The 22060-nt window shown below is 49.6% G+C and overlaps 1 protein-coding gene across 3 annotated transcripts; it reads right to left on the bottom strand.

Moving 5' to 3' along the window:
• Window positions 1–4734: 4734 nt before the first annotated feature.
• On the bottom strand, window positions 4735–20187 carry LOC147830166 (myosin regulatory light chain 12B). 3 transcript variants are annotated; one of them, XM_004853191.3, is made up of 4 exons: window positions 19918–20187; window positions 9472–9670; window positions 5881–6042; window positions 4735–5197 (listed from the first exon to the last, which is right to left on the bottom strand). In XM_004853191.3, exons 2-4 carry the CDS (start codon window positions 9653–9655, stop codon window positions 5025–5027), a joined length of 519 nt encoding a protein of 172 aa, XP_004853248.1. In that variant the 5' UTR covers window positions 9656–9670; window positions 19918–20187; the 3' UTR covers window positions 4735–5024. The 3 variants fall into 3 exon arrangements, with proteins under 3 accessions (XP_004853248.1, XP_087050511.1, XP_004853249.1); XM_087194385.1 differs by having other exon boundaries at window positions 19600–20050; XM_004853192.4 differs by lacking the exon at window positions 19918–20187 and adding an exon at window positions 12802–13086.
• Between the last annotated feature and the right edge of the window lie 1873 nt (window positions 20188–22060).

Genomic DNA, 22060 nt, shown 5'->3' with positions numbered 1-22060 from the left:
GATCGGTTGCAGGAAAAATTAGTAAAACTTTTGGAAAAGCAATTAAACATGGAATATCAAAATTTAAAATGCATTTATCACTTGATCCAGTAGTTCTATGGAGATTTAGCGTACGGGTTATAACTACTAATGGATAAAGACATGTTCATTACACCATTAATCACAATTATAGTAATTATAATTATAATAATAACATTCTGGAAATAACCCCAAGATCCATTAGTAGAAGATCAATTAAATAAATTGTGGTGTACAATCAAATAATGTGCATTATTAATAAAAATGAGGTAAATTTATGTTCCATGTAAAAGAACTGTAAGATGTTAATAAAAAAGGCAAAATATAGTCAGTATTTAATAGAGTATTGTTTGTATAAACATTTCCAAGACTATACACATATATGCTATTTCCACTCAAAATTTCTTGGAGCATAAATATTTATCACCACTAACTAAGGAAGGGGATTGGAAGCTCCCAGAGAGGGAAAGCTTTTTCTGAGCTATTTATTTTTACCATCACATTCCTTCTAGTTTTTAAAAATCACCTGAGCCCAGGGACAGGTAACTGATGCATCCATTCAAGGAGGTGACTGAATTACAAGAAGCTGGAGTCTCATAATTGGGAAGTTGAGACCTTCTCATTTCATAAATAAGAAAACTGAGGACCACAACACTGGGGTGGCTCAGGCAAAATGAGTCATCCAGGTTGCTGAAAGCCACATCCTGGCCTATTCGTAGGGCTTGGTGACACACACCTGTAATCCCAGTACTTGGGAGGCTGAGGCAGGAGGATCACCACAAAGCTGAGGCCAGCCTGGGCCCTGGCAGACTTATCCGGGCCACCTTTGGGCCCTATGTCAACAAGGTAACCACTGTTCTGGCCTCTGGCACCACACATTAATTTTCAAGTCTTCATTTTTAAATCAAAACAAAATCAAACCAGATATGCGGAGAGGCTGGGTCAGAGGGGTCAGGAAGCTTTTATTCTAGTCCATTAATTTCTAAAAACCTCTCACTGTCTTTCAGCGCATCCTTCCTGTTCACCGTGTTCTTTTCAAGATGATGGGAAAGATCTCAGATTGAATGGATCTCTGGTAGAGGAGCAGTTTCCTGGGCTTCTCTTTTGATAGTCATTTGTCCTTAACTCCCAGCATGCTCCAGAGATCAGAGACAGCAATGCGGAAGGAGGAAGAGGGTCCCAGGACGACTTTGAGACTTTTTTTAGTGGTCATTCGATTTTTTTCACTATTTCCCACGGCTCTCTCTCAGGATTGTACCTACCTCTGGGTACTCACAGAGAGGCCAGCAGAAGCCCGGGAACACACCCTGAAACACTGTTGCTAATTTAATGCTCCTGGGGTGGTTACAGGAAGATTAGGGTAGGGGTAGAGACTTCAGAACCTCAAATGGATTTTGTTAAAGTTTTGCGGACGTCACTGTGGGGACCCAAAGTACCAACTCACAGGGTGCTGACGTTGGCCCTGATACCCATGCTGGCGATGGGCAGCCCCTAGCTGATGCAGCACCCAGGTCTGCATCTTCGTGCGCAGGACGACACCCTTTGCTGGGACCTATGGGGACTTCGGCAGCTTGGCTCCAACTCCTCCCAGTGGTGCTGCAGGAGGCTGCAGAAGAGCCTCAGACTGAGACGGGGGCAAAGGCAGCCAGTGGTCCTGTCCTGGACGCTTAGGGCCAGAGAGAGCTGGACTTGAAGACAGAGGCGTGCAAAACAATCCAGTGTTAAAAACATCACACAGTCACAGCGAACAGCAAAGATCTGGTCTAAGTCAAAAGTGTGGCAGCAAAAAGGACAACAGATACTTACTGAAAATCTTTATTGCCTCTACACACCATTACTTGCCCTTTATTCCTTGTAGCCCAGGCTGGCCTCGAACTCTTGGATCCTCCTGCCTCAGCCTCCCAGAGTGCTGGGATCACAGGTGTGTGCCATCATGCCTTGCTATAAATATTTTTGACATTAACAACAAAAACATACTGGGAGTGGTCCAAGACAACCGGAATGCTCTTATAGAGGCAAAACCTTAGGCTGACCCAGGATGGTGTTGGGCCCTCAGAGGGAGTTTGAGAGACAAGCTGGTGCCCAGGGCGTGGGGATGCCGAGTTCCTCCCCATGTCCCACTCCTGGGGCCCAGAGGTCTCCTTGGAGCCAGCTGAGACCACTACAGGACGAAGCTGCCTGATTCCACCCAACTTCCTGGAGGTCAGGATTTCCACACATGGAGCAAACCCACCCAGCTCCCCTGGCTGTGGGTGAGGCTTACATGGAAACCAGAATCACAGACACACCCCGTCAGGCAGAGGCAGAGCATTTGCCTACGTGTGCAAGGCCCTGAGCTTCATCCCCAGCAGCTAAAGAACACAAAGGGAAAAGGTATTAATGTATTTCCCTCATTATTAATGTATTAATGTAATACATTATTAACGTATTTCCCTCATTTCCCTCATATTTCTGAAAAAAGAAAAGGAAAATCTCTGTCTACCTCCACATGTCTGGAAGGTGGGTAGAAGCCTCCCTCCCTAAAGTGAAGCTAAGGAATAGTGTTGATGAAAAATCAAATTGCCAAGGTCATCAGCGATCTTACAGTGACCCCAAAAGGTAGCAGAGGTCCCAGGAATCAGACGTGCGGAGGGGAAGCTACAGTTTGGCTTTCCTGTCAGGCAGAGAGCCGGTAGGGAATGGAGGACAGCTCTCTGGGCCTAGTGTCAGTGCTATAATGTGGGAACGGAGGGAGTCAAAGTCTATAACGTAAGCGTCACATTCAAACAAACACGAGCCAGGCACTTGGGAGGCTGAGGCAGGAGGAATGCACTGTAGTAGGCCTCGCATCGGTTCTTTCTCTCTATGAAACGACTCCAGCAAAGTGGCAGCAAGGCTGGGCGCGAAGCTTCCACACGGTACGAAGCTTCCACACTGTACGCAGCTCCAGCCCTGTCCCTTCCTAGGGGGCCCGCAGACTCCATACTAAGGACGACAGCGCCACCTAGTGACACTTCTAGTTACTGGCTCTCGACTTGCAACTTCTGAAGGAAAAGACCCACTTAAATGCAGAGTGCGACGCGTGCAATCTGGGATCCTCACCATTTTTCCATCCAAGAAGCCGGTTTTAAAAACACACCCTCACTCGGATCTCCCAGACAACGTTTTTACGGGGCCTTTTCACGGCCGGTCGTTCAGTGGTTTGTGTTGCTGGTGTCATCACTTTGGGTGTGCACTGATACACCGGCCTTCCAGGGTAGTAGCATGGTCACACGGGTCCAGGTGTCCCAAGAATGGCGCTTAGGTTGCTGGGGAAACAGCGGAATAGGCCAAGTTTCCCCGGAAGAAGGGGGGGCGTCCCAGCGCAGAGCCCAAAGGCCCCACCTGCCCCTCGGGCCACTGCGGCTCCTCCCAGCGCTCCAGAGACTTTGCTCAAGGCAACCTTGGTCGGACCCAGGAAGGTCCCGGGCCTTTTCTCCTGCTGTGAGAACCGTCAGTTTAGTCTCTACAGCACACACCCTTTTTGTCTCTTTGGTACTGGCGTTGGGACCAGGGCCTCTTATACGCTAAACAAGTGCTCCACCAGGGAGCATCAGCTGCAGCCTGTTTTATTTTATGCCAGGGTCTCGCTAAATTGCCCACACTGGCCTCAACTTTGTGATCCTCCTGCCTCAGCCTCCCAAGAAGTCAGTTAGATAAATCCGAGCCAGTCGGGTAACCTGTAACTCAGTATATTCCTACCCATAAAATATGGTAATGATGCCTGCCTCTTTCACTTCTACAGCTCTGAGGACGAAGGCTTTTGAAACTGCTCCACAAGGGTAAAAACTAGTGGTGCTATTTCCAGCCATCATTTTCTGGGGACAGGTTCTGGAGTTAGGTGACTCAGCTGATTTTACTAGTTAGTACTAGTTAGTAACCTGGGGAGTCACTTCCCTGCCACTTGGTGCCTCATCCGTGGGGAGAGATTATGTGGCCTCTCCCACAGCGACGGTCACAGGACCACTGGTCTGGTTATCATGAAGCAGTGCTCTGGAAGAGAAAGGTATCATGTGGAGGATTCACGTCAACATCAGCTGCATATGGAAAAGGAGCAAGACCCTGGGCCCAGCAGCGCTCCTTCTGGAATATACATGAAACTACAAAGCAGGCTGAGCATGCAAGACACAGTGAAGTTTTCTCTTCTTAATGTTGAACACGCTCCCAACTTATTTTCAAATCTGGCTCTACGCAGAGTAATAGAATAAATGCAGCTACGAACAAGGCAGTGCTGGCCAGGCACGGTGATGCACACCTGTAATCCCAGCACTCTGGGAAACTGAGGCAGGAGGATCACAGTTCAAGCCTAGCCTAGGTAACTTGAGGAGACCCTGTCTCAAAATGAAGAATAAAGAGGGCTGGGGATGCAGCTCTGTGCAAAGGGCCTGGGTTCAATCCCCAGTAACTCTCTCTCACACACACACACACACACACAGGCTGATAAAATCAGGGCCCTAGCTTAGCAGGTGAATAATTTGTCTGCTGTAGCAAGCTGTAAAGCAGAGGCACTAAATACCACACAAATACTGATTTTAAGTTAAAGCAGACCTGAAGTTATGAAGGACACCATTCTGTACAGAAGAAAAATCCTTTTCCTTTGAAATCTGCATCCTCCCCAAGCTGGAACCCGGAAGGACTGCCCCCAACTACCACTCAGGGTCTACCTTGCCATTATATTCCACTGGAGTCAGCATCGTCTTTATTTCAAAATAGCATTTTATTATACAAAAATGTAAAAATCCAGCAAAACCAGAAATACGGATATATTTTCCTGGGCTTTCACATTTGTCGATTTTTATTTGCAATCTCTTTTTCAGTACAATTTACAACCTCGGCCCATTTCCAGTCTGATTATACAACTGCTAAGTGGTGGAGGGAAGGTCTGGAATAAATACATCAGAAGCAAAGCCGTGATTAGGTGCATGCAACAGGCTCTACGGGGCTGCGTGGAGGGATGCAGAGGACAGGCGGCCTCGAGCCCGGGCCCCTCAGTCATCCTTGTCCTTGGCCCCGTGCTTGAGGATGCGCGTGAACTCGATGTAGTTGAAGTTGCCCTTCTTGTCGATGGGCGCCTCTCGGTACAGCTCGTCCACCTCCTCGTCCGTGAAGCGGTCGCCCATGGTGGTGAGCAGCTCGCGCAGGTAGTCCTCCTGGATGGTGCCTGTGGATGACAGAGGGTCATCAGGCGACCGACCCACTGACCCACCGATGCCAGCCAGGCCCAGGGAGGACTCAGGAACACCCACTGCCGAGGAACGATGGGAGCTAGCCAACCACAGATGCCTTGAGATTAAAAATAAAACACTTCCACTCCAGGGGTAAACGTCAGGTTCAAACAAGGCAGGAGGAGGTGGCTGCTGCCCAGAGCCGAGGGCAGGGAGGTGGGCGGGGTATGAGGCTGTGCCAGGACAGGAGGAGGCTGAGAACAAACGGGAGGGAACAGGAGCAAGGCTTTATAACCTTCTACAGAAAGCCTCCCCACAGGGATGTGCACGGCAATGAAGGCTAAAACAAAACTGAGATGTTTAATTGTTCCTGGTAGTTACACACTTTTAGGGTGACTGAATGTCTTAAAGACTACTTTACATTGTCTAAAGCTACAGCTTAACAGACCACAATTTTCCCTTTGGTTTTCAGGAAACTTGGAGTCCAAGTTAAAGGCCAATGGAGCCAACTGCAGCCTTGCCACCTACACGTCTATGCGCCGGGCATTTCCAGGCTCCTGTGCTACTGTTTCCCTTAATTCATTTCAGAACTTTTTCCATGATTATTATTTTCCCATTTCCTACAGAGTGCTTCCTGTGCCCAGAAAGGAGGCCAGGCCCAAGCCCTGGGCGCACGCACCTGTGGCCTCCTCGTCGAAGCAGGCGAAGGCGTTCCTGATCACATCCTCAGGGTCCGTGCCGTTGAGCTTCTCGCCAAACATGGTGAGGAACATGGTGAAGTTGATGGGGCCCGGGGCCTCATTCATCATGGCGTCCAGGTAGGCATCGGTGGGGTTCTTCCCTGCAGGAGTGAAGCCCACAAGGCCTGAGCAGCGCCAGAGTGGCCAGGCTACACTCATGCTGCCCAGTTTTTTTCTGTCCCGGGATCGAACTCAGGACCTTGCACTTGCGAGGCAGGCACGGCACCACTGAGCTAAACCCCCAACCCTTCCCCAACTTATGTTTAAAAGTTACGGCACCGTGGCTGAGAGCAATTTTTCAGGTAACTCATGAAGACAGCGCTCAGGAGTAGGGCCGCGGGCCAGAGGTAGAGCGCTGAACCCGCTCAGCGCATGGCCGGCCCTGGTTTCTATCTCCACCAAAACGAACGAAAGAACATTTTAAAAACGACAAATTTTAAGGGTTGGAGACTGAGCTCAGTGGCGCCGCACCTGCCTCACAAGTGCAAGGTCCTGAGTTCGATCCCCAGTATGGGGGGACATATCTTAACTGAAAATCTTGATTCATCAATACAGAAACGGAATCTAGGGACCAGGTGGCTCAGGAGTGCAGTGCTTGCCTAGCACGTGTGAAGCCCTGGGTTCCATCCCCAGCAGCAAAAATAAAATGAAATAAACAAAACCTGAACCTGGGAACGGGAATACCACACTGCCTGAATCTCGGGTGCTGCAGATATTAAAGGTCCACTCAGGAGTCATTCTCACAGTGATCACTGGAACCGAACCCTTCCCACTTCCAGCCGTGCACTGGTCTGCTCCATTATCCTGAGTGGGCCGCTCGGGGTTTCCGAACGGAAGCGCCACAATGCCCGGGTCCTCCTGGCCTGGCCAGCCCAGGTGTGTGTGCTGCGGCCCTCGGTGCTGACCTCAGTCCCATGCTGGCTGAGAGGCCTGGAGGTCGCTGAGCTGGGCCTGAGCCCAGGACTCTTGCTGGAGTTTCTGTTTCTGAGCCTGGTCCCTGTCTACGGACGCTTCTGAGCCCCAGGACAGGAGCCTGTCAGACTCACACCTAAGGAAGCATCTGCAGACAGCCCTGGCTAGGGGAGCACTAACACTCGATCTGAAGTGGCGTTCACGTGCCATGTTCGCTCCTGGGGCTTTGGGGAAACTGAAATGCCGTGCAGACAGCTGTTTCAGCGCACTACAAGCCCAGCTCACTGTGCCCACTCAACCCACAGAGTCACCAAGTAAGTGAAAAGTTAAAAAGACCAAAGATCTACTTTTCCATTTGCATATTTAACCCACCTCTCTTACAACACTATTTTGTGGGGAAGGGTGGGGAACTGTAATCCAAAGCATCAGGAAAACCAGGGTAAAAAGACAAGGAAATTTAAACTCCTTGGCTTAGGCAAGGACCCTTGGGGTTGCGCTGGGGCTTAAGGTGTCATGTGTTGAGTTGGTAAGTAAACGTGTAACTTTAAAGGTTCCCTGGTCAGCAAGGCCCCGCTGGCCCCTTTTTCCTGCAACCTACAGTGAGTCTGGACTGTGAGGGAGGAACGGGCACCAGCTCCACCTCGGAACACAGCCAGTCCTCCCCGTGCTGCGCTCAGTGACGACTCACACACAGGCGCTCGGTGTTCTGCGTGTGAACGACACGGAGGCGATCACCGACCAGCCAACAAACGCAGTCACGCACCTGGATTCCACTCTCACCTCCAATAAAGGAAATGCTGTAAACCAAATGCTGACAACTTGTGAATATGGGTAAAGGACACAGGAGATGCCATTGAAAAATACAGTGAAAATGCAAACAATGTTTAAATTTACTACAGTAAAACAAACACTGCCATTCCCTTCGCTTTGGGCACACTTCTCCCAACCCTCCTGCCCCTCTCTGGAGCAGTTCTGGAAGTCCTTTTGTGAGTGTCTTCAGTTGTGCTGACATGGCTGTCCTGAATGGATTCAAAACGTTTGCCTTGCATGGTCACTGTGACTTTGGGGAAGAGCCAGCAGTTGCATGCTGCCAGATCCTGTGAAGGTGGATGAGGACACAGCCTCGTGTTTTATAAGGACGGTGCTCGGCAGCAGCATTTACCAGACTGGACCACACCTCATTAAGACACTCACTCACGAAAGAGGACTCCAGAGCTGCTCCAGAAAGTGGCAAGAAGGACGGGACAAGCGAGTTGGAAGCAGTGGGCAGGTGTGTGGGGTGCTGGGGGGGAATTAACGGCAGTATCTTTTACACTGATCAATTTTTTCAAAGAAAAAAAAAAATTAAAAATTCACTGTATATTTCGATCACCTCTTGTATGGATATTTATTATGTTGTTCTTTTAACTTTTTGTAAACTTGAAACTTTTCAAAATAATGTTAAGAGAAAAAGAAAAAAAAGGCAGAGGAACAAAAGCCATCTACCCATTGTGTGAGCCTCAGTGTGCCCTCTGGCCCCAGAGCTGTCCTCTGTGTCAGTCATCAAGCAGGACAACTCGGGTGCAGAGCCTCGCATCCGCTACCCGACCTGCCCCGACCCTGCCAAGGCATGGGGCCCATCTGCTCGCTGCTCTTCCTCTACTCCCAGGCATAAACACCGGCTCTTCCTTTCCTCTTTCCTTCTTTTAAAGATCAAAACAACCTGGGCTCAGCAGTGGACCCCTGGGATCCCAGCACTCTGGGAGGCTGAGGCAGGAGGATCAGTAGTTCTGCCTGGGTAACTTAGTGACCCCTGTCTCAAAATAAACTTCAGAAAGGCTGGGAATGGAGCTTACTGCAAAAGCCCTGGTTCAATCCTTAGTACCATAAAAAATAATAAACAAATTTGAAAAACTCACCAGCCAATCATATGAAGAATAATAAACACTTATATACCACACACAACAAAAAGCAGTTAATGTGTGTGCCCAAGCTTCCCCGGGCCCCGGCCCCTGGCCCCCACCCCTCCGCTGCAGAGATCGAATGCAGGGCCTCAGGCATCCGGCAAACACTCTACCACAGAGCCATAGCCCCAGCCCCTTCCGCTTCTCAGACAGGGTTTTGCACAGCTGCCCAGGGGGCCTGGAACTCTCCACCTTCCTGTCTCAGCCTCCTGATAGCTGAGGCTATAGCTGTGCCTCACTACACCCAAGGTATTTTCTTAATTGTAAGAAAGTAACGTGATGCTGGCAAAGTCCCTGCCCTGGCTCTCCCCCAGTCCTGCTGCCCTTGGTCCACAGATGGCCACTGCTGCTGACTCCTGTCACCTGTGGCTAACAGCCGGTCCTTTACTCATTAACTACACTGTACTATTCGCCGTACCTGTCACCTGAACATTCGGGGCAGTACTTTGCTCCCTCGCCATGCCTGGCTTCCAGCCTGTAGGGGGCTCAGCTCGGAGGCGAAAGCCCAGCCACAGCACTGGGGGCCCGGCCCTGCAGGCTCTGTGCCTCCCACACTGGAAACCTCTCTGCAGGCCCTGCGCACCGGGCCAAGGTATCTGTACATCATAAAACAAAACGACACACGGAAAGCTGGGTTATTACTTCTGGGGACAGGGATATGAGAATGTAAGTTACCCAGGGAGGCCAGCATGTCGTGCAGGTCCTCCTTGTCGATGAAGCCATCTCGGTTCTGGTCGATCATGTTGAAGGCCTCCTTGAACTCCTGGATCTGCGACTGGTCGAACATGGCGAACACGTTGGACGTGGCGCGCTGAGGCCGCTTCTTCGTGGTCTTGGTCTTTGCTTTTTTGCTCGACATGGTGGTGGTTTAATTCTGGAGTTTGGAAAAAAAAAATCAAGAAAGCATGCCTAAGACACAAGGTAAAAAGAGTGCATAACACCTAGTGAATGACAGCATCTCCATACAGAAGTGTTGCTTCAACTGGGAGGAGGAAGTACACAGCTGAACTTCACTTTCAATGTGACCAATAGGTGGCTGGAAAAAAAAGTTTTGTTTTTTTTTTTCCCGGTACCGGGGATCGAACTCTGGACCTTGTGCTTGCGAGGCAGGCAGCAGGAACCGCTGAGCTAAATCCCCATCCCAAAAAACAGAGTTTTGAAAGAATTAAGAAACAAAATAGAAAATGATTTATTTTCCCCAAAGTTTCATGGGACCAATTTTAATGAATTTAAAATACATTAACAGGGACTGGGGATTTAGCTCAGTGGTTTTGCCGCCTGCTGCGCAAGCACAAGGACCCGAGTGCAATCCCCGGTACCAAAAACAAAAACAAAAAAACAACAGCAGCGGGCAGCAGGGACTTCATTTCCAGTCACACACAGACACCACAACCACTGCAAGCCCCGCCCTGCCCTGCATCGGGAAGCGTGGAGCCCACTGCCCTGCAATGCAGACTGGCATGAGGTCCCGCATGTGGAGACAGGTGGCACAGTCCTGGGCACAAGGCTTCGTCTTCACACAACTACTCCTGGTGTTGGTGCGCAGCTCTGCTAGCTGTGCCTTCAGCTCAGCTTTCCCTTGACGAAAGATTTAGAACAAACAGCAAGCAGTTCAGGCCTTGGTTGTCTGCGTTTTCTCACCCTGCGATCACTCCTGCGTCCTCTGCAAATGGCTCTGGTGCGGGCCTCCGACACTGCTGAAAGCCACAGCACTTTAATTTGAAAACAGAATGAGCTCTTCATGCCACTGTTCGTTTGTAGTTCTAAGCAACAGGGCACAGCCGTGTGCCACAGAACTCTGCTCATGTGCAGGATGGCATCTGCCACCTGCCTGGGTGTGCGCACGTGCTCTGCGACGCTTGCACGGCAGCGAGACCGCATCACGGAGGCCTTCTCAGAGCACAACCCGTGTCGGATGACGCAGGACTGTAAATAGGACAAAAATGCTACCAGCTCCAGAGTTAGGAAAGCTGAGTTCAGATCTCAGCTCCACCACGACTAGCTACCCACAACCTGTGAACACCCACACATACCAGATTGATCTGATGTCTTCATCGTCATCTAACTGCCCTGAGAAAGACAAGGTCTGGCCCTTGTCCTGGGCTCAGGAACGTCCTGCCTGACACCTGCATCCTGGCCCAACCTCAGTCCACACAGCATCAGCTTAGCCGAGTCCAGGGGTGCCAAGATGAGGCCCGTCAGGGGGCCAGTGACTGGATCACGTGCCGACATCCAGGAAGGCGCTGGACTTGAAGGTCAGCTGAGTTACTGTTGGCAACACGGGGCCCACTGTCACAGGGCGCCGTCAGGAAGTGAGCGTCAGTGGGAGACACCTGCAGCTCTGTTCTGGAGCCTCTGGACTCTGCCCCACATGGCTCTTTCCTCGGCTGCTTTTAACCTGAACCTTTTCACTTCATCAACCACACCTTGGAGCAGAACAACTGTCTTGAGTTCCACGAGTCCCAGCAAATCATCGAAATTGAGGGTGGCCTTGGGAAAGCAGCTACCAGCCAGGTCAGCAGCTGAGCGCGGGGTCTGGACTTTCTGTCCTGTAGGCGTGGTGTGCTTCTCTACTCTACAGAGCACTTCCAGCGGCTGTGCAGCAGCTGAGGGGCCCTTGTGAACACGGTGCAGTCCTCAGCCCCAGCATTCCAACTCCAAGCATCCCACACATCTGTCCAGGGTGAGTGCTGGTTTTCTTCTCCCTGAGACTTGGTTATTAGACCTTAGTTGTACTGAACGTTAAGCCAGAAACACAATGTGGTCCGCAGCAGACACTGATGGTTTTTAGGTGCTGGGACCAAACTCAGGGCCTCACGTGTCCAAGCATGTGCGCTACCCGTGGCCACACCCCCTGCCCCACGTGGCTGTTTTAATTCTTCTTCATATCCCACAGCTGTTAGCTAAGGTATTTTCAATGCTAAATATTCTATGATCCTACTTCTTCAACATGTAATAAGAGGAAGCCTGAGGGAAAGAATCAACCAGTAAATCACGTTTATAATAAAGTCATTTAGAAAGACTTCCCAAAGGGTCAGTTTTAAGAAGGGAAGGTGGGGCTAGGGATGTAGCTCAGTGGTGCCAAGGCCTGCCTGGCAAATGCAAGGGCCTGAGTTCGATCCCCGGTACCAAAAAAAAAAAAAAAAAGAGGGGCGGTTCGGATGGAAGAGAACTAAGAGCTAGAAGGCCCTAAAAAGACATGTCACATGGCAAACCAAGCCCAGTGTAATGGCACTACAACTCCCTTGCTCTTCTTTTTCTTTTGTGGTACTGGGGATTGAAGCCAGGACAGGGACAGTCTATCCCTGAGCTGTATTCACAGCCCTATTTAATCTTTTATTTTGAGACAAGTCTTAAGTTGCCCAGGCTGGCCTCAAACTTGTGATCCTCCTGCCTCGGCCTCCCAGGGAGCTGGCATGACAGGTGTGTGCCACCACGCCCAGCTATAATTTCTTTTAAAAGGTTTTTAGAGGGCCGGGGATTTACCTCAGTGGTTTCGCCGCCTGCTGCACAAGTGCAAGGACCTGAGTTCGATCCTCGGTACCCCCCCCAAAAAAGGGTTTTTAGGTGTAGTTCAGCAAGTACAGTGCTCACACCAGGCCCTGGGGTTCAATCCCCAGCACTACCAAGAAAAAACTTTCCCATACATTTGTATACGTACATATGAAAACCAGTCACACACACACACACACACACACACACACACCCACACACACACCCACACCCGCACCTGCGCAGAAAAGCAAGGCAAAGGCGTGTCAGCCCCATCAGCCTGAAGCGACCCCAGAAGAAACTCCCTCCTCGCTCCTGGCCTCTGAGGTGAGCATCTCAGTGTCTCCACTTTCTCAACCCCCACACCCTGCCTTTCCTCCTCCTGCTACTCTTCCTGAACCTCTCCACTGCACAGACACCATTTTACCCCTCACTGTAGGTCACTCCCGGCCTGGTGCCAGTGATAGCAGAAATGACCCATCCCAAAGTCTCTGCACTCTTTTTTTTTGGTACCTGGAATCGAACTTGGAACCACTGAGCTAAATCCCTGGCCCAAGACTCTGCACTCTTGAGGGAGGCTCTGGACGCTGCGCTGGGCAGACGGTCTGCTGTCCCGCTGGACACCACTCACGCCGGCTCAGCTCTCCTGTTGTATGATGAGCCTGCTTTGTCCCCAGACTTCGCCTCTACTCGGACATTCATGCTTCTCAAGGTCGGCTTTCCAGGGACGAGCGCATCTGCAGCTCCAGGCCTCACCTTAACCTTCAGCCCTGACTGAGCACCGGCTGCACAGGAAAGGCTCCGCCCGGGTACCACAGAGATCCCAGACTCGCTGAGCCCCTTCTCCGCCCCTCCTCAGGTTCCCAACTTCCGGTCTTCTCATCCACCCACCCAGCGCCGCGTAGCACTCGGCCCTCTCCTTGGTGAGTCAAGCCCGCCTCCGAAATACTTCTCAGATGCGCTCACTTCCTCAGCCTCTGCACCAGCAGAAACCAGATCCCCAGCGTCTCCCGCTGAATATTTCTGTGGCCTCCGGGTCCCCACAGCTCCCCTTCATATTCCAGCGGCGGTGCCTAACACACGAGGGAGGATAACCTCATCGGCCGGCCCACTTTTAGCAACTTCTGCCCCTGCCCTTCCCAAGGACAGAGGACAAGTTCTCCCACGCACGAGTCCTCCGTACCTGTGTCCACTCGCCCTCACCCTCCACAGCCTCATCCCCAGCCAGTCCTTGCTTTGTACACGACACGATGAACGTCCGAAAGGTTTATCACTGCCACTAAGGCCCCTCAGAATCCTCCCCGGCTTCGAACACACTCATCCCATGGTTCTTGCCGCTTTCTGAAGCAGCTCTGGAGTCCTCTTTTCCAAGTGTCTTTCTGGGGGTGATAAAAAACACAGTGATGCTGCTCCTCAGCACCATCCAACACAAAGGCAGGCTCGTAGTCCTCACCCACCTTATTCCCCGGATCTGGCACCGTGTAACCAACTTCTGGCTCATCCCCAGAGTCACAATGGACATGAAAGGAAAACATTTTGAATTAACTCAGGACACCGAGAAGCCAGGACAATACAACTACAGATGTTCAGCAAAGAGGACTTCAGAGCTGCTGCAGAAAGTGGCAACAGCGATGTGATGTGTGTGTTCAGAGTGAGGGGACTGATGAATGGCAACATCTTTTACTGTAATAAATTTTTAGAAAATTAAACATTGACTGTATTTTTCGATCATGCTGTGTGTTCTTTTGGAAACATCAGACTGCTGGTATGTCCCCAGGCCTCCATGTGGTTTCTTACCTGTGTTCCACTGTTCTCGCTATTTTTCCAGTTCAAAATGCCTTGGCTCACCTATCTGCTTAGGAGTACCCAGGAACTCAAGGTCTACTCTATGTACAGCTCCTACCATTTATCAAGTGACTTGTGCCAGGCACACACCAGATGCATTAAATAAAACGCACCTGCCTTACAAGTGAAAAAACTGAAGATCAAAGATACTAAATGTATGCTCACTTGTGATACATTATTTCCACTTGTGTTTTCTATTTCACACTGTTGTTCTAGTTATTGTAGCAATTTTTAAAATTTTTAACACTATCAATATGATCCAGTAGGAGATTCTGAGCAGCTAGCTACTCTTCTCTAAGTGCAAATCCTATACTGAGTTCTCAGATCAACTCAAACTGTACTCAAACTCAAACGGAAATGAACCAGTCTGCAGACTGGGCTGCACAGTGCACGACTAAGAGATGAGTGGCCCACCCTGGAATTGCAGTGTAACAGCCTGGCAGGGTTTAATCAAATGGCAAGGTTTTCCATTAGTCACTGAAACTTTTACCTAGGACTGACAAATTATTAATGTTTAACTTGTGTTAAAAAATACCCAACCCTATCCTTGAACTGTAAGTAGGGAAGAAACTAACCGTACAGAACCCAGTACATAATGTAATGAATCACCTTTAACAGCTGCAAAAACAAGTCTTTCTTCCTCCTCAACACATCTAGCAGGGAATCTGAACCTTCTGAAGGCCACCTGCAGTACCAAAATGCAAATCCAAATGCAGACACCACCATCATAACGAGCAGAAACTGACTGTGAACTCTGTGTAGCTCACACAGCCCTCTCCAAAGCCTGGGGAAGATGCTCCTGGAAACATTCTGTCTACTGGGACTTCAGCGTTCCTCTGAAACCTTTTCCTAAAATGTAAGCATCTTAACTAAGCAAGCTGCTGCCACCCAATGGCTTTCCCAGTAGCTAGCTGTATAATCAGTTATCTCAAAGTTTAAAAAAAGGCACCAGGGTCTCAGTCTGGCCTAACTAAAGAGAACATCAGGAGTGGGGCCCATCTTGAAAATGCAGTGGCTAATTCCAGTGCATAGCGAAGGCCAGCTCCACTGAGCTCATGATGGCTGTTTACACTTCTCGTTCCCCTTAGTTTTCAGTGCCAGTCACCGTGGGCTTTAATGGAGGTGCTGAGACCTGGATTCCAATTCAGCGTGTCACTCAGCTATGTGCTCTTTGGTCACTGCAGCTAACCTAAGGCCCATTTTCCTCATGTGCATAAGAGGATCATAGGCCAGAACTGCCGACAGCAAACTCCATGCAGTCTGTGTGTGTGGGGTATTCGTTAAGCCCCCCCAGGGATGACCTTTAAAAACTGAATTCGTTTAGCAGCATCTTTAAAAAAAGATGTTATATAAAACCCTAAATTTCATCTTAAGTGCCCAACACCCCCAAATACCAGCTGACAATGAGTATTCCCTGAGTAACCCCAGACTCCCTATGTCACCTGTTAGGTTTGTGTGACCGCCTGGCCCCTGACAGCATCTGAATTTGCTCCTCTGACTAAGCTGGTGGCCAGGCTCCGTGACGGCCCTCAGCAATCTCCTGCCCGAGTGCAGTTCAGCTCCCTCCAACAGTGGGAAGGGCTGGACTGTGACAGAGGGGACACTGGGAAGTGACGCCGTGTGGCTTTCTCATGAGACACCGCAGCCTCTGGCCTGCCCTCCCTTTGGTCATTCAGCCCACAGGAGCTAACCTGGGCCCACGTGTGCAGGAGGCCACGCAGCAGGGCTGACTGAGGCCTCCTGCCAACAGCTAGCCCCGTCCAGCCAGCCATGGGGGGATGGACTGCCACTCAGGAGAGCCCTGAACCTGGGCCCTCAAACTCTGCCCTCATTTTTAAGGCCCTGAGTTTGGGAGCAATTTGTCACAACGTCACTGCTTCCTTGACCTTTTTCATGTTAAATAGGGCAATGCCCTTGTTTCAGAAGGAGAGCCACAGAGTTTTAGAAAGCTCAAAGGGACCACAGTCAAGCCCGCACTGAACAGGGAGTTTTCTGTTTCTGGCTAGAAAATTTTAACTCCTATTCCTGTTCCATCCAAGCTCTGGAGGCTCCTCTTTTAAGTGCAACAATTGCCCCTTCTGAAGCAACCCCATCGCCACCACCTGTTCAGGCTGACAGTCCTCAGCTGAAGTGATGCTTTCCTTAGGTACTGGTTGAAAAACTGGTAGCGTACAGGTACCACTCGCAAATGAGGTAACTGGGCAGGGAGCTGGTTTTGAGAACACAGGGATAACCAAGCTTTGGCCAAGCTGCGGCAGGCTGGGGAGAGAGGCCCGGAGCACAGGCCGACTTGCAGGCAGACACATGGGTGAGGCCCTGCGGGGAGGAGCTCACACACAGGAAAGCAGGGAAATTGGGGGCTAAAACCTTAAGGTCACTTTTTATTCACTCTCACCTTCACCAAGGTCTATCCAAATCTTTAGAAATCTCCACGGATTCCCATGGCCAGCACTGCAGTCAAAACTAATTAACGTTTGTTCTAATTAAGAGGATCAAATGACTAGATACACAAGCAGCAGTCTGAAAACAGCAATCATAAAGAGAATTTAGTATATAATCAAGCTAAAATACTCCACAAGATTAACCTCATATACTTAATTACATATAATTGTTTTCATGCTGCATACTTAGGCAAAAAACAGTAGTCGGTTCCATAAATATTATAACTTTCTTTTAAACTCAACATTTACCACTTTTAACACCAGGTAATCTTTCCCCCTACTATATGTATTTTCACACTTAAATACATTCTGGTACTATCATTTCTTTCTTATTACAGGTTTTATGATTATCCCAGGCTGCAATAAACTATCCTCTGAACTCTCACCCCCTTTTGCTTTACTGCAGTGAAACTGAAAGCTGTGAAATGTACAAATCATAATGACACATTTTTATAAAAGTGCACACCTATGTAATTCAATTACATAATTTACAAATATTAACATCGCTCCAGAAAGTTCCCTCTAAATCAAAGGTCCTTTTCTATGGGCAACCCCTGTTCAGATTTCTCTTTTGCCTGTCTTTACACTTCTCTTAAATGGAATTATGCAGTATATACTCTTTTTTTTTTTTTCTGGTACCAGGGATTGAACTCGGATCCTTATGATTGCGAGGCAGGCGGCAGAACCACTGAGCTAAATCCCCAGCCCTGCAGTATATACTCTTAATATGCCAGACTTCTCCCACCCAATATGGTAATTTTAAGATTAATCTATTTTGTTAAGAGTTCGGTGTGATGCTACCTGCCTGTAATTCCAGCACCAGGGTAGGGGGGCTGAGATAGGAGGATTAAGAGTTCAAGGCCAGCCTGGGCTGTGAGATCTAGTCTCAAACACATATCACCCTATCAGGTTACATTTATCAGTGGTTCATTCTTTTTAAAATTTTTTGTGGCGCTGATCAAAGCTAGGGCCTCACGCATGCTGGGCAAGCGTTCTACCATCGAGCCATGCCCTCGACCCTTCATTCTTTTTTGTTTCTGGGTAACATTACATTGCCATTCAATTTACAAATACATTTTTATGGCCTTTTGCTTTCCACCTCGGATTGCAAGGACTAGTAGAGTATCTTGAGCATGCCAGGTGCTTAATAAATAGCTAACGAAATACACTGCCTCTTTCCTGTTACAGACAGAATCTCTCTCTCTCTCTCTCTCTCTCTCTCTCTCTCTCTCTCTCTCTCACACACACACACACACACACACACACACACACACACACACACACACAGGCTCGTGCAATCACTGTAAGGTAGATCCTGGATCTAAATTCCAAAGTAAGGCTGTTCTCTATGGTCTACCAATGGATGAGCACAAAGCCCATTCAGAGAGGGGCTTTCTCTGAGGTTCCCATATGCGGCCATGGGAAGCTCCTCCACAGGAGTGCAGTTGTCTCGGGTCCTCTCCTCAAGATCTCACCCATCAGAAAATTCTCAGGACAGAAGACCAGACTCGACACCACACCAGGAACCCTGAGGAACAGGACATCACCTGTTCTTCAGGCTTGTGTATCTCCCCTAAAAATCATTTACTCTTCCTCTCAAAGTGCCCACATCCCGGGCCAGGGATTTAGCTCAGTAGTTCCACTGCCTGCCTCTCAAGCTCGAGGTCCTGAGTTCAAACCTTGGTACAAAAAAACCCCAAAACAAACAAAACAAAGTGCCCACATCCCCTACCCTTCCCTGTCCCCTATGGGGGGATTTAAACTGCTAAACCTCACTGGGTTGAACATTCACCTTCTTGTTTTCCCACAAACGATACATTTTGTCTTTTCTCCTGTTAACCTAGTATGTGTTTCAGAAGACTCAACTACCAAACCTTCACAGGGTGGAGGTTCCCTTTGCTCCTACATGTGGAATTAAGAAAGATCCCAATCAAAGATGCTGGTAAACAGGGTATAACGAAACTCCTCTCTAAATACCTGGTGTCTTCTAAGCTTGGGGGAAAAGGAAAACTAGCCTTATTTAGGGGCTCTGAATTCTCTTGGCTTTCCTAACAGTGGCCACCCTCACCTGGAGATCTGCCCTTCAAAAGTTGTAGTTCATCTTGTCCAAACCCTATCTCATGAAAGCATTAAAAATAGCCAGGCACCATGAAGCTGTTTCATTTAACAGAGCCTGAACAAACAAAAGCCTGCTTACCTAGTTATGAAGGGGGGAAGGCGGTGTCCACCCGAGGCTTACAGAGTGAGCTGGAAGTTGGCCTTGAATTCCAAGTGACCTTGGGCAAATTACCTCACCTCTAAGTGCTGTATCAGGTTCCTCGATTATAACATGAAAGTGTTTCAGGACATAATCTTATAAGAGCCCACTGAAATCTAAAGTGCTGTGATTCTCTTACCAAAAGGCCGTTTCAAATCTGTCTTAAGCAAAACTGCCCAACAAATCCCCTAAACACCTCCTTTCGTGTTAGCCCTTATTGAAAAAGCCAAATAATTCCCTAGGACCTCCTACAGAACCTTTTACTTCTTGTCAAGTTTTCAAGATATCCATAAAAAGGCTTCACTCACCTAACTACCCTTACTGTATTGTACCTGCGGTGCTGGGGATCTAACCCAGGACTGGAGCACAAGCAAGCGTCCTACCACTGCGCTATACACCCAGCCCCAACTCCCACTCCCACTCCAGCTACGACTCATTATAGTTGTGCTCCACTAGGCTGGCTCCCCACAAGACACAATTTCCACCTCTGACCTTTTTTTGGTTTTGTTACCTCCTACCACGGATCCAGCCAGAAACACTCAGTTCTCCTTCCGAGGACTGAACCCAGCGACTTCACTGAGCTCACGATTCTTTGCAAGGAAGTCTTTTCAATTGTCCTTTTCTTTAATCACCATGAATGAACGAAGTCTTTGCAAGACACGAGATACAGTGAAGAGCTTCAGCTCCTATGGAACCGTAACATCTGAGCCTTTGCGGCCGCGCACTCTGGGCCTGGTTCTCCGGTATTTCCCTGGACACCTCACTCACCTCGGGGGCGAACAGTGAGCTCGAAGGCTGCTGGGCCGGCCGCACTGTGCGGCCCAGAGTGGGAGGCGGCCGATCGCGCACTGCGGGGGCCCATCGACTCGGGCCTCGGGCGTGTGGGGTCACCCAAGTCCCGGCCCTCTCTCCCAAAAGGGCATCTTCCAGCCCCGGAGCTTCCTGGGCCCTCGACTTCCAGCCCCCGGCGCCTCCAGCGCTTCCACCCCGCTCCCTCTCCGTCCACCGCACCGATCCCACGGCAGGAGCGCAGCGTGAGGGGCCCGTGAGCCAGGTGTCGCGCGTGTAGGGCCGAAAGCCACTCACCCGGCTCCGGACGCGAGAAACGGGGCTGCCCTGCGCTGGGCGACTAGCGGTAGCAAAAGCAACGAGATGGGCTGCGCCCGGACTGTGTCGGCGCCCGCACTTCCTGCCGGAGAGGCGGGGCGGAAGTCGCACCGGAAGGCGGGCGAGTCCAACTGGGCAGGGGGGCACGGCCGGGTTCCAGCGGGGCCGAGCGTCCGCGTCCGCGGGGGAGCGGAGCTGCCCAGGCAGCACGCACCGGCCTGGGCCGTGCTGCTCCTGCCCTTCCCGTCCGGCCCGGGGGCGGTGTGTCCCCTGCGCCTGTCCCTCCCAGTCCGCCCCTCCCGCCGCGAGCCCGGGCCCTTCTGCATTCCCCGGGGGGGCGGGGCGCGGAGGGGCGGGGCCCGGACGGTGCGGAATGTGACCGCCAGAGTCCCCTGCGCTCGAAGCGGCCCGCCCAGGATGCCAGGCTTAGCAAATAAAGTGGTTAGCCTGGTTAAATTTGAATTTCAGATAAACAAGTCATTTTTAAGAGTATATTCCATGTAATATGGGAAGAGAAGAGGGCGGCGGCCAGGCACATTCCTGCCAGCTCTGGAAACCCTTTCACTTCTTTTAAAACCGCATCCCAGCCAGTCAAGATGTGTAACCCTAGTCTTCCTTTCTTACCCACCCCATCGGAAGGTTTATGGCCTCATCAGCTCACAACGGTGACTGTTTCATTCCCCTTTCAACCACGAGAAAGTTTTATTCAAACTCTTTGCTTTCCTAAAGTATGGAGAGATGACAATTGCTCCTATATATATACATTGTGCAGGCTATATACAGTTTTGGTCAATAATTTCACACTATTATTCAGGTTTTCTACATGTTGCTTGTGGCTATAATCTCACCACAGAATAATCTAGAATAGCACTATTTCAAAATAATGGAAGATAGTCAACCTGACAGCCAATCTTTCTTGAGCACATACATATTGCCTAAACAGGAGCCGGATGCTGGAAAGGGGATTGAATAATTCAAACTCTCTCCCTTTGGGGAGTCCATATCTTAGAAATACCTTAGATCAGTAATTCCTAGAAGGTAGGAACCGGGTATCTAGCACTCCACTATAGTAGTTCTTCAGCAGGACCAGGTAGAATAACCTGGTGGGACTGTTGACACATAACCTGGCACTAGGAGTCAGTAGGACAAAGGTGGGGAATCTGCACCCCCTACTAAGCATCCAGGTGATGGTGATGCTGTGGTCCTCACCTTAAGTCACACCTGGTTCTACATATTCACTCCTTCCCTAACTGCAGTCTGCCCTTTGAGGGTCTGAACAAGTCTTTCCATGCACCAGATCTTGGCTGCACAGGTCTCTGTCACAGAGCCCGTGGGTCCACAAAACTGGGATAAGCCCTTACCTCGGCCAGCCGAGTCACCGATTGTACAGAGAACTGTGTTTTCTATTGTGCTGGAGTTGGAACCCAGGGCCTCCTGTACCTAGGCAAGCGCTCTGCTGCTGAGTTACACGTCCAACCTTCTACTCCGATCTCTGTATTTAAGTTTCTAGAGTTGTGCTAATACAATGTTATTAACCACATGTGGCTATTCAACCTTAATGCTAGGCTCCTCAGTTGTATTTTTCACATTTCAGGTGCTGAATGGCCCGACGAAGCTAGCATCCTACTGGACAGCACAGAGCATTTCTGTTACCATACAAATCTAATGGACAGCACTGTTCCAAAACAGTAACTCTATGCTATATTCTCTCCAGACTCCAAACAAAGGCATATTTATTAATGAAAAGCCAGATATCAAAAAATCTAGTATCTGAGAATTTATGGTATAGATAAGTCAAATATAATTTTCCATCCATTAAAAGGACTGGTTGAAAAAGTACTATACTCCAAACAAGAATAATAGCTATGCCAAAATATAAAAAGTTATTTAAGAAACACCGAACTAAGTTGTAAACTCATTCCAACTGTAAAATGTATGTGGACAGACACTGGAAAAAAGGCCTGAGTCCTATTTGAGCAGGCATGCACATACTTAGAATAGAAGCGTAGGTAGTTGGAAGTAGGAAGAGAAGGTAACAATGGACTAGCAGCACTGGGATAATTGGACAGTTCCCTGATGTGGGTAATTAGCTCCTGCAACCTCTGTGAAAGGGAGGAGGACA

Source organism: Heterocephalus glaber, unplaced genomic scaffold (assembly GCF_053883595.1).
Source record: "Heterocephalus glaber isolate CG9 unplaced genomic scaffold, H.glaber_assembly_v1.0 deba00000331, whole genome shotgun sequence".
In the NCBI taxonomy this organism is placed as follows: domain Eukaryota; kingdom Metazoa; phylum Chordata; class Mammalia; order Rodentia; family Bathyergidae; genus Heterocephalus; species Heterocephalus glaber.
The sequence above is the reverse complement of the archived record's forward strand: the minus strand, read 5'-3'. Positions and strand labels throughout refer to the sequence as shown.

Bases quoted from the DNA above. Each gene is read 5' to 3' on its own strand.
- LOC147830166 (XM_004853191.3), bottom strand. From the start codon at position 9,655: ATGTCGAGCAAAAAAGCAAAGACCAAGACCACGAAGAAGCGGCCTCAG. The intron at 6,043-9,471 runs GTAACTTACATT...TCACTCCTGCAG, and splicing joins CGACATGCTGGCCTCCCTGG to GGAAGAACCCCACCGATGCC. The intron at 5,198-5,880 runs GTGCGTGCGCCC...TGTCATCCACAG, and splicing joins CTTCGACGAGGAGGCCACAG to GCACCATCCAGGAGGACTAC.